General features: G+C 38.4%; 1 protein-coding gene across 1 annotated transcript in view; it reads right to left on the reverse strand.

Moving 5' to 3' along the window:
- The window catches only part of PRPF6 (pre-mRNA processing factor 6), a 64,074-nt gene that overhangs the window by 28,134 nt on the left and 21,441 nt on the right, over nucleotides 1–14,499 (reverse strand). The window contains exons 10-15 of the mRNA XM_043985959.1: nucleotides 13,411–13,529; nucleotides 12,248–12,466; nucleotides 11,594–11,716; nucleotides 4,858–4,979; nucleotides 2,544–2,682; nucleotides 622–741 (exon numbers count right to left, since the gene is read on the reverse strand). Of these exons, the coding sequence (XP_043841894.1) occupies nucleotides 622–741; nucleotides 2,544–2,682; nucleotides 4,858–4,979; nucleotides 11,594–11,716; nucleotides 12,248–12,466; nucleotides 13,411–13,529 (842 nt within the window). The remainder of the gene's footprint in view (nucleotides 1–621; nucleotides 742–2,543; nucleotides 2,683–4,857; nucleotides 4,980–11,593; nucleotides 11,717–12,247; nucleotides 12,467–13,410; nucleotides 13,530–14,499) is intronic.

Below are 14,499 nucleotides of genomic sequence, written 5' to 3' on the forward strand. Positions count from 1 at the left end.
AGGCCCAAAAGTCTTAATGGGAGTTTAAAAGGTTAAAGCTTAAAACTGCCCTAAACTCTAGGGACAATCTGTGGGATTTTAAGGTTTACAAAGTGCTTTCCACATCATCACAATATGAAATAATTGGGAGAAATAGTATTTTCATTTTATACACAGGGAAATCAAGTGAAGTAAAGTAACAAAACTGCTAAGTAAAAGAAAGAAGACTAAGACTCTCCCTAAGCCCTCTGACTTCAGAGCCACCTGCCCTTTTCCACCATCACCAGCTTCTCATCAAAATGGGAACAATGATGAACAGAACAAAACCAAGAACAGAACCTCCTGGACCTAGACCTACCCAATTTCTGTCTTATGATAATACCAGATCCTAAGGACAAAAACCTAGCCCACCTGTGTGCTGAGCAAACATTTTTTTTTCAAAGAATGGCATTGTTCCTCCACAAGAAAACCACAATCATAAGCAATAAAGATATTTTCCAATATATTTAACAACCCCAGATTCCTCCAACTCCCCCACCCTGATCTGCCAGAACAAAATTCTTGAGTGCTTCCTCACAATACCCATTCCAGAGGATGCCCACAAAGCATGGTCAGGCCTGTTCCTCCTCTTCCCTTGCTTACCCTTGCAGTGGGAGCACTACTCCGAGCCTTGGCCAGCAGCCTCCTTGCCCGTTCATATTCATTGTTTTCTGACTCAAGTTTCACAGCAGCCAACCAGATATCTTCACTGTTAGGGTTGGCCTGTAAGAAAAAACAAGCAAAGGACATACAGCTTATCAACAGTACATTTATTTCTTGCCTCATTAAAACTTCTGAGCTACCTCATAGCATTAGAGGAAATCACAAAATTATGCCCAATGGATATACTATAAATGTATATTATCTAACCACTGCCTCTCCCTCCCTTCCTTCTTCCCCTTCTCTCTCAGACACACACACACACCACCACCACCACCACCATTACTAGACAATAAATATTTATGATAGCCAATCCTTGATAACTAAAGTATAGATTACTGATGACAAAATAAACAACAACAACACAGCTAATATCCTTCTGCTACTCAGCAACATTCTAAGTTGCTTCTCCCTGATTTAAATCTATGTTTAATCAAGGAAATGTACTCAGGTTAAATACACACACACACACACACACACACGCACACGCACACACACGCACACATATCAGTTATTTTAAAAAAGGATAATGTACTCTCAAGTCAAATATAAATACTTCTGGATTATTTTGTTTGGGATTATACAAGTACTATCATACTACTTCCCTTTCCTACGTTCACCCTATCTACTTAATTAATACAGAGCAATGAAGTCATTTTACATGTCTCTAGTAAGGGAGTTAGAACAACTGTAAAAGTTCAAGAGATATTCACTTAAGAAACTGAGAAAGCATCAATTTTTAAAATAATGCATTTAGTTAATGCCAAAGATGTTAGGATGTATTAAAAAGAGCAACAAAAAAATAAAATTAACAACTATTTGAATGCAACCAAGGCCAAATTAACCAAATGTATGATTTTGTAAACTCAGAGCAATGAATGAATTCCTTGCTATCTTAGGCCCCATTAAAATTTAGTAGCAGGGGGGCAACTAGGTGGTGCAGTGGATAAAGCACAGGCCCTGGATTCAGGAGGACCCGAGTTCAAATCCAGCCTCAGACCCTTGACACTTACTAGTTGTGTGACCCTGGGCAAGTCACTTTACCCTCATTGCCCCACCAAAACAAAAAAAAATTAGTGGCACAGAAATCAGAGTCTCTTACACAAAGAATGATTCACTCTTTAACATATTTTCATGGCCCCCTTCTTAAGTTGGTCTGTACTATCTTCAATGTAGATCTAGAAGTTGCTATATATTTCTGATGTGGAATTGGGATTTCTTTGACTTCTTCTCTGATAAAGATATCTATCCATAAAGTTGCAGAATATTTGCATTGCAGTCCATTTTAGATAGAGAGAGCTTGAAGTGTGATGACTTAAGATGTAAGGTGCCACTAACTGCAACAAATTTCCCATTTTTGAGAGCAAATACTGAACCAAGCAGCAGAAGCCAAGTATGACTCAGCTTAACTTAGAGACCAGAGAGATACAGAAAGCATCATGTTTGAGTAATACAGAAGCTACATAGGATGAAGTAGACCTTGCCTTTTGCCCTTCTGCTAAGTGAGCACCCCAAAACTCTAAAAACCTCTCAAACAATATGTATAACATCTCATATCCTAGTTTTTAGCTTATCCCATCACCTCTCAATTATTTTAACAGAGAGGAGATAAGATGTTGAGATCAAAGCATCCAAAAATCATTTCTATTTGACTTAAGAAGGTAGCCAGATATATTCTGATCTTCACTCCTCCCTCCTGCTTCAGACCTACTGTCAATGCAGGGACTAACCCATTCCTCAGTAATCACAAGGTCTTGGGGAAAGAAAAGGTGGCATATCCTTTGAGGAGTTTTGCTATTTCCCATGTCCAAATTCCCTCAGGCCTTGACATTTCCCCTGCTTGTGTTAATGACAGTTATACCCACCTGGAAAGCCAAGGCCAAGATGCTTCTTGCAGCAGGCACATCTCCCGCCAACCACTTGGACTTGGCACCCATGAGCCAAAGCACCTCAGCCTTTGGGCAGTGGGCCACTGCTCTCTGCAGGAGTGCTTCAAGGGATTCCCTACAAGACAAGAGGGAGTTGTAGTTACTCAGACATGGCCATAAAACTTGTGGAAGCCAGTGTGCTAACTTCCACTATCATTTGATGTTGTAAATATAGTTAGTGTTTCAAAGTCCAAAACTATAAATGATTCATCAAGTTTTACAATGGGGAGGATTCGGGAAACTCTTTTTGCCCATAAAAATCCTAAAACCAACTTCACAATAAGGTTCTACAAAGCACCTCATTGTTTAACTACCACTCTCTGATAAAAGCAACTTCAGGAGAGACCCCTTTTACAGCTTGTGTGTCTTGGAAAGAGTCTACCCACTGAAGCAATAATTCTCATAGGATATGGTGTTAAGTCAGGCATTTTCACCTTGAATCATTGAAAACAGTCTGGATACCAGTGATAAAAAAATTATAGTCAAGTCTATTCTTCCGACAGGAAAAGAAGAAAATTACAAACACCATATTATTTTAGAAGAGTTATTTTAAGGCGGTTGAGCTTGACATTTCAAGGTTCCCTTTTAAAAAAAATATTTTATTGAGGCTTTTAAAAAACATCATTGTCACTTCTAAATGATTCCCTGTCCCCCACAAAAAGACATCCCCCCAAGTAACAAAGTTCCTTGATCTCTGACATTGTCAGTAAAAATAATAATAGCTAACATTTATATAGTGCTTGAAAGTTTGCAAAGCACTTTACATATTTTGTTACATTTTATCCTCACAACAGCCAAGGGAGGTACTTAGAATTATCTATATTTTACATGAGGGAATTAAAACAGACAGAGGTTAAGTGCTTTGCCTAGGGTCACACAGGAACTTGAGTCTTCCTGGCTACTGTCCAGTGTTCTATCAACTGTGCCACCTAGCTGCCTCAAGACTAGAAACTGAAGGGGGCAGCTAGGTGGTGCAGTGGACTAAAGCACTAGCCCTGGATTCCAGCCTCAGACACTTGACACTTACTAGCTGTGTGACCCTGGGCAAGTCACTTAACCCCAATTGCTTCACTAAAAAAAAGAAGGTGAATATACTGCATCCAAAGTCCAGTGATCCACTGTGAAACCTTGTAAAAATATAAGGACTAAGGCTGAAGTTGTGTGGTCCTATGCATACACCATCCAAACCCAAAGAACAATTCCTTTACTTCTTTAGCTTCTGGTCTGGAGTAAATTGGGAATTAAAGAACTACAAACAAAGATATAGTCATGTAGCGTGGTAGCTGATCACTCTAAAGTTATAACTTTAGGGATTCACATAGAGAAATGCCCTGAAAAAATTAACAACCTTAAAAAAGAGAGAGAAATAAAATATAGTCTTTTAAAACAACTTGGCCCTAGAATAAATCCAATAGGGTAGATCCAGATTCAAGAAATATCAGATGTACATCATACACAGTAAACATTTAGAATCACTAGCAAGATTATGTTTGTATGCTAACACCCTCAAGAGTTAAACGTTTAAGAAATTGCAACACTTAATTTAATCAGAGCTTATATCCAATAAACAAAACCTCAAATATTTTTTCAATTAAAGAGACAATTAAAAATTATCCAGGACCTCCTCAGAGCATAAGCATTAGCCAAAAATCAAAACCAAGTTTAAATGAAAAGCATATGATTCTAATCCCAAATGATTCACCCTCCCACACTGTTAAAAGCCCAATTCAATTGTATGAAGATCTCTCAACACCTTTATTCTCATATCCATTCTAAATAAGCAATTTATCAGAATTCCCCCCTGAATCAAGCATTCTAAACACCTGACTGACACCCCCCCCCCAAAAAAAAGCCTTAGGTCAGCAGCAGTTAAAATTCTCAGGCTGTGCATTCTAACTCTGGACCTGCCACCAACTAAATGGGTGATACTTCTCCCTTAGTGTTTCAGCTTCTCCACCTGAAGAATGATGATGATAATGCTGTACACAATGGTTGTAAAAATTAACTAGCAAGACTACAAAGTAGTTGGCCAACAAAGTGTTATAAAAAGACTTTTATCCTCATCACGACCTGCCTCTGAGTACCTCTTCCCCCATAAATCACTCCAAAGGATCAGAGTTTAACCATATAGAAAGAAGAGAGTTAATGCACTCTTAAGAGATTTTAATCAAGCTGCTACTCAAATCAGAAGTTAAAACTGTTCTTATGGATTTACCCCCATCTGAAAGGTACTGACCATCCCACAACTCACCTGGTCCCATGGGTCTTCTCAAAGTAAGCAGCTCGCAACCACACACTCTTCTTGCTAGGGAAAACTTGCAGGGCATAGGCATAAATAGCTCGGGCACACTCCAGTGCATTGTGGGCAACACACTACACAGAAGAGCAAAATAGATAAAAATAGGCATCAGAATATTCTCCAATGGGAACAGATGGAATGATTCATCCTTGCACAGTCATGATTCCCAGTGAATGATACTTACTAGGAATTGCATAATATTACTTGATCACAATTAAATGTAATAATCGAAGGCAGAGGAAATGCTGTATAAGAAATGGAAAACCAAACAAGAAACACATGGGCTTTCTGTTGCTGGTTAGTGCTGCTTGCTAATAATTTTAAGTAAAATTCAAGTACATTAATTGTCTGATACAGGTGTTCTCTCTTGATGACATCATCAGTTCACACTAGTTTTATTAAAATCTCTATTATTATTTATTAAAATTAAAATTCTAGGGGGCAGCTAAGTGGTGCAGTGGATAAAGCACTGGTCCTGGATTCAGGAGGATCTGAGTTCAAATCCGACCTCAGACACTTGACCCTGGGCAAGTCACTTAATCCTCATTGCCCTGCCCTCCCCCTTCCCCCCCCAAAAATTAAAATTCTAGATCTATATATCCAACTCTAGTCTCTCTCTTGAGCGCCACTTGTACATAAACAGCTGCCTAATGAACAGTCAAACCAAGTGTCCCATATGTATCTAAAACAAACTCATCATAATTTTCTTAAAATCTGCCCTCCTCCCAAACTTCTGTATTTCTATTTAGGGTACCACAATTCTTCCAGTCATTCTTGACTCCTCACCCTCATTCACTGAATATAACTAAATTCAATCAGTTGCCAAATTTTGTTTCTATCTCTTAACACACCTCTTGAATCTGTCTCCTTTCTCCATTCAACCACTACCCTAATCCAGACCCTCATTACCTCTCACCTGGACTACTATAATAACTTTCTAATTCATCTCTCTGGCTGAAGTTTCTCTCCACTCTAATCCATCCTCCACAAGATCGTCAAAGTGATTCTCTTAAAGTATAAATCTGACCATGTCACTCCCCTACTCAATAAACTCCAGTGACTATTTATTGCCTTTGAGATCAAATGTAAACTCTTCTGATTATAGATATCTAAAGCCCTTCACAACCTGGTCCCAATCTACCTTTCTAGACTTTTTTACACAGTACTCTTCTTCAAAAATACTAGTAAAAGTGGTTTTCTTACTATTCCTCATATACTACACTCCATCTCTCAACTCCATGACTTTACATCATGTATCTGTGCCTGCAATTCACTCCTTCCTCACCTCCACCTCTTTAGAATCTCTAGATTCCTTCAACATGGCTCAAATATCACCTTTTATACGAAGCCTTTACTGATCCCCCCAGCTGCCAATGCCCTCCTACCAAAAAGACCTCGTATCTATTTGATACATACACACATGTGCATGTTGTATCCCCAGGTAGCTTATAAGCACCTTGAGAGTAGGGTTTGTTTTTTAAAGTAAATTTTTAATGATTTCTTTTGTTTTTAAATCATCTATATTTTCCAATGTATCCCTTCCCCTCACAGAAGGCAATCCCTTAAAACATTGTTTCATTTTTGTTTTTCTATCTCAGGTGCCTAGAACAGTAACTGACACATTGTAAATGCTTAATGTCTGATTTCAATTAAAAATATTATTACGCAATCAACTGATAAATATTTATTAAGTGCTTACTATATGCCAAACACTCTGCTAGGTGCTGGAGATACAAGTACAAAGAATTAAATTAAGCAAAAACTCAAAAGGAGGTGACAAATTTTTTAAAATTATACAGGGTATTCCAAAAGTCTTAGGACAGTTTTAAGCTTTAATAGCATTAATCTATTAAGGTAGCTAAGTGGTACAATGGATAGACCTCTGGACCTGAAGTCAAGAAGACAGGAGTTCAATTCAAGCCACAGACATTTATTACCTGTATGACTGTGGACAAGTCATGTAACCTGTCTGCCTCACTTTCCTCAACTATAAAAGAGGGGGTAACATTTACCTCCCAGGGTTGCAATAAGGATCAAAGAAGATAATATTTGTAAAGTATTTATTGCAGTGCCTGACATAAATAAGCCTTAATAAATGTTTGCTTCCTTTCTTCTTAGTAAGCCTTATGAGGAACCCTATATAGGGCAAATATAAAGTGAAAAAATACAAAGTAGTTAAATCAAGGTAATAGGGGAACATAAAAGGTTGGGAAATCAGGATGGCATTATGTAGAAGATGATGCTTGAAGTGAGGACACTATGAGGAGGCTATAAGGAGGAAATACATACATTCCAGATATGTGAGGTGGCCAATGCAAATGTATGCATTTGGGAGATGGAACACCATGTATGAGAATCAGAAAGAAGGCTAGTTTGGCTAGACCACTGAAGTTGGGAGCGAGGGGTAATACTCAACAAAATTAGAAAGAAAGGTAAAGCCCAGGTTATATAAGGATTTAAAAGTTAAACAGAAGAGTTTATATTTTATCCTACAGATAAGAGGAAGCCATTAGAGTTGGTTGAATGAGAAAGTCACAAAATTATATCTATGTTGACAAGAAAATTACTTTGGCAGCAGTATGTAGGAAAGAGAGTCCTGAGGCATACACACCAATTAGGAAGCTGTTCCAACTAAACATGAGGTGATATGGGTCTGATCTGGCGGGAGCTATATGAGTAGAAAAAAGATCTGGCAACTGAATGGATATATGTGCTGAGGAAAAAGTGAAGACCTGAGGATAATGCCAAGATTATAAACCAGGGAGATCAGCAGAATGGTGTTGCCTTTGACAGAATAAGAAAATTTGGAAGAGGAGAGAATTTAGGGGAAAAGATGATGAAATGAGTTTTGGATATATTGAGCTGAAGAGGACATTCAGTTTTGAAATATATCCAATAGGCAACTGATGATGTGGAACTGAAACTGAGGGGACAGACATGGGCTGGATATATCAATCTTGGAAGTCATCTGCACAGAAATAGTTAAATGCCTTGAGAAGGAATCTACTAAGAGAAATTACCCAGAGAGAGTGTAGAGGGAAAAGAGAAAAGAGCCTATATGGAACTGTTAAGGGTTAAAATTCTAGCTAAACTGTCTAAAATATCTAATGAGTGGTCGCCAATAAATTATAAGCTTTAGCAAGAGTTAGACTTTTAAGCATTTATTAAGGAGAATGAGAATTTGGTAAAGAGAGAGAGAAAGGCCTAGATTCCTATCTATTAAAGGGAGAGCACATTTCTAGCTCCGCTCTCCACCCGAGTCCAGAGGAAAGAGCTCGAGAGTGAGCGCCAGTCTCTTCCTTCCTCCTCCCACTAGCTCGCGTCACTTCCTGACTCCTGGTCTTGCCCTCAAAGTCCTTCCCTTCATGGGCAGAACTCTTCTACAGTAAGTATCCAGCAGGTGGCGTTATTCCAATCGTTACAGAACCCTGGGAGAACAACTACACTTAGGGGACATTATGTGGATGAGCCAGCAAAAGAAATTGAGAAAAAGCACTCAGACAGGTAGGAGGTGAGCCAGGAGAGGAAAGTGTCCAAAAAAATGCAGAGAATAGGCTCCAGTACAAATGAGGGGAGGGTAGCTAGGAAAGGGGACAGACTTTTTTGTCAGACTGAGAAAAGAGGCTAGAAGGAGAGACAGGATGCTATTAAGGGGCTCTGAGATGAAAAGAATGAGAAGGGAAAAAAGCTATCAAAGGGTTTCAATTCTCTCAGAAAAGAGATAATATTCTCAGCTGAGAGTGGGGAGAAGAAAATTGCTTAGGTTCCCTCCCTAAGGAGGGAAGAGAAGGTTTGGAAGAGCAGGTTTGGAAGAGCTTCTGCAGAGAGATAGGGAATACACAGAAATAAAAAGACTGTCTTGCTGCAGTGAGGGCCCAGTTGAGGTTAGATAACATGAATTTGTAATGAACTCACTTTTTCCAACTGTGTTCTGTGACTCATGAATACGAGCAGAAGTGAGAGCTGGGAAAAATCTAGGGCTGAGGTTTGGCAAGAGAAAAGTAGCACTAGGTTAAGGGGGTTAGGAATTCAAGAGCCAAGTACAAGATAAGGATGAAACAGCTAACTACTGGGTTGAGGTCAAAGACAAAGGAAATTAAGATCAGAGCAGCTCCCAGAGCAGATTGGGAAAGTACTGAGAGGCAGAGGGACTTGAGAGTTCTTAATGAAGACAAAAAACAGGTTTAGAAGATGTAAAGCAAAGGGAGAAGTAGAATGATAGGAGACTGAATGGTTATAGAAATGACCAGTGTTGAAGCTAAATGCCAGTTTCTAAAAAACATAAATTGCCCTTGCCACAAAAAGTACCAAAGAAGAAGTCAGACACAAGACAGACAAAATAAATATTACTTGTCAAGTACAATTCAAACAAAAATAATGCAGGAGTGACTAAAAACCTGAAGTTTATAGAAACCAGTATAAAAGCTGCTTTCCAAGTTTCCAACTACCTTCCTGGAGAGTATGAATTATCACCAATCCTCAAATAATAAGGCATCAATTATGGAAAACATTTCAAACAGCAACAGAAATGGTAGAGGGATTCTTTTGTTGTTGTTGTTGTTGTTGTTGTAGCAGGGCAATGAGGGTTAAATGACTTGCCCAGGGTCACACAGCTAGTTAAGTGTCAAGTGTCTGAGGCTGGATTTGAACTCAGGTCCTCCTGAATCCAAGGCCGGTGCTTTATCCACCGTACCACCTAGCTGCTCCTGGCAGAGGGATTCTTTTTTTTTTTCTTTTTTTTTTTTGTGAGGCAATTGGGGTTAAGTGACTTGCCCAGGGTCACACAGCTAGTAAGTGTTAAGTGTCTAAGGCTGGATTTGAACTCAGGTCCTCCTGAATCCAGGGCTGGTGCTCTATCCACTGTGCCACCTAGCTGCCCTGGCAGAGGGAGTCTTACTTCAGATTGGTTCCTTCATGAGTAAGATAACCAGACTATGTACCTTTGACCAGCCTAGAAAGCAGAAATGTCACACCTACCACAAAACTTCTAGTACCCAGTCAGGCAGATACATCAGAATGAAAAAGGACACTATACTATAGACAAATTAGACAATCCATTGTTCTTAAATCTTGAACTTTCTGCTCCCACCTTCACACAAAGCTTGTGTCCTATACTTGGAACTGACTATGCAGCCCCAACCCCCAATTCAAATCTGTCTATTGAAATCCTTCTCTTTCTTCAAGGCCCAAATCAGGTGGAACATTTTGCATAAAACTTTCCCTGACAGTTTCTACTAGAAGTGATCCTTCCCTCTTCAAACCATTCGTGCCACTCTATCTGACATCTCCTGTACACTAAGCTGTATTGTAATCTGTATCATAGTTAGCTGTATATGCCTCTTTCTCCCTACTGGGTTGTAAATTTCTTAAGTGAAGAGGACATCATCATCTTTTATGTTGTTATCACCAGAGTTTCCTCTGGGGTCTTACACATAGTAAAAACACTTATGAATGAATGTCTGATAAATTGAAAAGTATGCAGAGAAAAAAATATATAATCATTTCCATGCAGAGGAAATAACTGTTTTTGTCCCAGGGGTGAACAGAGCCAGTCCTTGGTATTGTGGACAGTAGTACAAAGAATGTTCTACCCTTTGGCACAGAAAAAGCTTTAGGTTTCATTGTTTCTGATAGAGCTGATTTAGAAAATAGGCACTGATGAGTTATGTGTGAAAGACAAAGAAGCTGTTTAGAGGAATAATCTAAAAAGGCATAAACATCCCCATTATATGTTAGTCACATTTAAACAGACTGTTATCAAATAAGCAAAAATAAGGAAGAGAATAGCTAAACAGAGAGGACTGGCTCTAAATTCATAGGAAAAAATATGGCTCTGAACAGTTAGAAAAAAAATACAAATTTGGTGGTCTATGGATATGATGACTTATTCTCTACTTCAGTGAGTTACTGCTCATTTGCTACTGAGCTACTTGTGATTCAGTGACAAAGCTGCTTCCAAATACACATCATCTTATTCTCTATAGATAGTCCATTTATTAAATATTGTCATTTGTGAATTCAAAAACACTTACTAAGCATTAATATTCGACCGGGGAAATACAAAGATAAATAAGACTTGATTCATTATCTCAAGGAATTTACTGGAGGACATAATATATGTATACAGATAAATTTCACATATGCTATTAAATGACAAAGTGTCTTACTATAAAACGGGACTGTAATTAATCCTTCCTCAGCTATAGTCATTGTAGCCAGGCAAGAGTCCAACAACCACAAATTCAACGTCCCCCATGAATTCATAACAATATAAATTTGTTTGTATACTTTCAGAAATAATGGCAAGAAAGAAAAAGGGTGAAGACTGGTCAGAAATTGTGTGACTATTTTGTCTAGCTTCCTGCAAAGCTCTGTTCAAGTGTCACCTCCTAACCAAGGCCTTTTCTGATCACCTCCAATTTTTGGTATTCCCTCTGATCTCCAAACTACATATATATTTTATATATACTTCACACTTAGTTATTTGTATTCATATTGTTTTGCCCCATTAGAATGTAAGATGGCTGGACTAGCCAGAGGACTGGGACTGTTTCATTTTTGTTTTTGTATTATAATACCTAGCTCAGTACATGGCATGTAGTATTTAATAAAAAAAATTTATTTAAGTGAACTGTTAAAACCCACCCCACCCACCACCCACATAGAATTATATATATCCCTGACTTACACTATCTGCATCCTCCATCCAGGTATGTTTTCTATCTTCTTCCTCAATCCCAATTCCAATGACTGCACGCATAACAGCCTGGCAGGTGGCCACACTCCCAGCTTTATCACACTCCTCAGCATCCTAAATATAGAGATATAATATTAAGTGTAAATACTCTAGAGTCTAATTTTGAGCACGGTGTTCTCCCCATGTCAAAGATTCTCCGAAGGATGACAGAAATTTTTCCGATACAGGAGCTTCTGCATTATTGCACGCTTTTTTTTTTCCTAGAATCATCCATCTCTTAATCATTGATGCTATTTTTCATCTCCATTGGCAAACTATAACATGCCTCATAAACATACAATGTAAATTCTTCAGAAATCTGTACTCAAAAAGTGGTTGAGCAAAGTGGTTATTGTGAAAGAATGAAAAGCTAGGTGTTACAGGCATTTGGCAAATATACATTTATATCTGATATTTATTTGTCACTGCTACTAACAGTATACAAATGCTAATTACTTATCTTATGTGAGATTCCTCTCTCCTAAATGTGCTGGTTGGTTTTCCCTAATATTGATGTTTCCAATATTTCATTATAGTTTTAAAACATTTTGAAATATCTGATTCTATATTGTAGTCATTTAAGACAAGACAAATATTGGTTAGTACCTGGATCCACTGCTCTCTGTTGATTTCTACACCATTTGCTCTAAGTGATGTGATGGCTCTGTCAATGATTTTCTCCACCATCTGAGTATTTCCATTAGCTTCCTCTAGTTTTGCTGCAGTAATCCAGATATGCCGATCTGTGGGAATGTTCTCACGTGCTTTGTTTAAGACCTTTCTTGCATTCTCATAGGTCTCCAGCCTTGCCAAAGCAAGCCAAAGCTATATGGAAAGACACCAGATAATGAGATAGATTACTATGGCAAAAGAGACAGTACTTAAGGCAGCAGTGCCAACCTACATGGTGAATAAACTTAAATGTGTACCACCAAAAAGGAACTAGGGAATGCTACTACAGAAATTCAATCTCTTGATTTTAAAACTGAATTAGTTCGTTTTTCTTACAACAACAATTCTTACTTAATGAACCTTCTTTTAAGTTAACTACTAACTTATTCAGGAGTTTTTCAGTTAGCATTTTAAAAACTCAAATAGAATTCCAAGCCAATTTATCCAATAACTAGACTAAATCAAGTCAATGATTCTGTGATATTATTTATTAAATACATTCCTTTAAAAAAAATACCCAGCGTCTCTACTTCTCACCAAAGCTGAAAATGCAGTGCCTACTCATGGATCTGATCCTACTACAGACTGGCACAAGAACTTAGACTGCTTCATTTATGACCTAGACTGGTTAACCACTCCATCAGCAATAACCTAGTACGGTTCAAAATGATCAAGCTCAGAGATATGCCAGCCTCAGTCTCCACAAGATTAAGAACCACTGCATTAAACAATGAAAGGGAAAAAGCTTTAAAAAGCTAGATTTGGTAGGGTTTCAGGACACAGATGACTATGCTAGACTGGGTAGACACATCATATTATTTCTATCTTGCCACTTTTCTCCCCCCAACTATTAGTCCTAGAAGCATGAACAAATACTGAACATAAACATAAAGGTAATGCCCACTTGAGTCAGAAAACACAAAGTGACTCTTCTTACTCATCATATAAGCAAAAAACCCCATAAGCCCACACTACAAAGATACAATAAATACAATAAACCTAAAAAAGGTTTAATACACAACTTATTTCCAAGATTCCAAACTTCTAACCTATGCCAAACCTGAAACAATTACTTAGAAATAACTTCAATACCTTACCTCCACACTAGTGGGGCAACATTCCACAGCTCGGCTGAGCATTATTCTAGCATCTTCTGGCTCTTCCAACTCCACAGCTGCCTTCCACAAGCGAACAGAGTTTGGAACATGTTCAAGAGCTAGTAGAGATAAAATGAGAAATGTTAATCATGGAAAAAGGGGTACAGAGAAGACACTTATGTGAACTATGAATGCTACTGCCAATGTGATAAAACAGTACCTCCTCTAGGACTACAGTCAAATAACAAGGTTACACATTTATCCATTAAAAGTATCAAAAACCCGGGGGCAGCTAGGTGGCGCAGTGGATAAAGCACTGGCCCTGGATTCAGAAGGACCTGAGTTCAAATCCAGCCTCAGACATTTGACACTTACTAGCTGGGTGACCCTGGGCAAGTCACTTAACCCCCATAGCCCCGCAAAAAAAAAAAGTATCGAAAACCAGCCATCCCCCAAAGGAAGGGCAGATGCCCCTTTCCTTTTGGGGTTTGTTTTGGTGGGGGATTTTTTAAAGTCAAACCAAATGATACACTAGGGGGGAAAAAATCAAATTCTATACCTGCATGGATGTGTTTAAGTTGTGCATTAATCCATTCCTATTCAAGTAGTTTCAACCAAAATTACTTTGGAGCACAAAGAAACAAATTCACTTTCTGAATTTGTTGAAGACTTCATAGGCATCTTCATCAGTTTTCAACCTCGATCAAGTCAAATCTATGCAGAGTTTTAAAATTTTAATATGTATTTTAAATAACAAAGCTAGAGACCCTTTGGCATAAATCAAACACCACTGCCTGCTCACTACTGAAAATGTTTCTTACGTATTTGCTACAGCAAAGCATATCATTCCTTTGAACACATTTGTTCTGAACAAGGTATGTGATAGATTTGGGAGGGAGGGGGGGAGCAATGAGGGTTAATGGCTTGCCCAAGGTCACACAGCTAGTAAGTGTCAAGTGTCTGAGACCAGATTTGAACTCAGGTTCTCCTGAATCCAGGGCCGGTGCTTTATCTACTGTGCCACCTGGCTGCCCCCCTAGATTTTTTTTTTTAACAGTGAAACAGATCACCATTGTTATATTCCTCTGA

This window comes from Dromiciops gliroides, chromosome 2, assembly GCF_019393635.1.
Source record: "Dromiciops gliroides isolate mDroGli1 chromosome 2, mDroGli1.pri, whole genome shotgun sequence".
NCBI classification, from domain to species: Eukaryota; Metazoa; Chordata; class Mammalia; order Microbiotheria; family Microbiotheriidae; genus Dromiciops; species Dromiciops gliroides.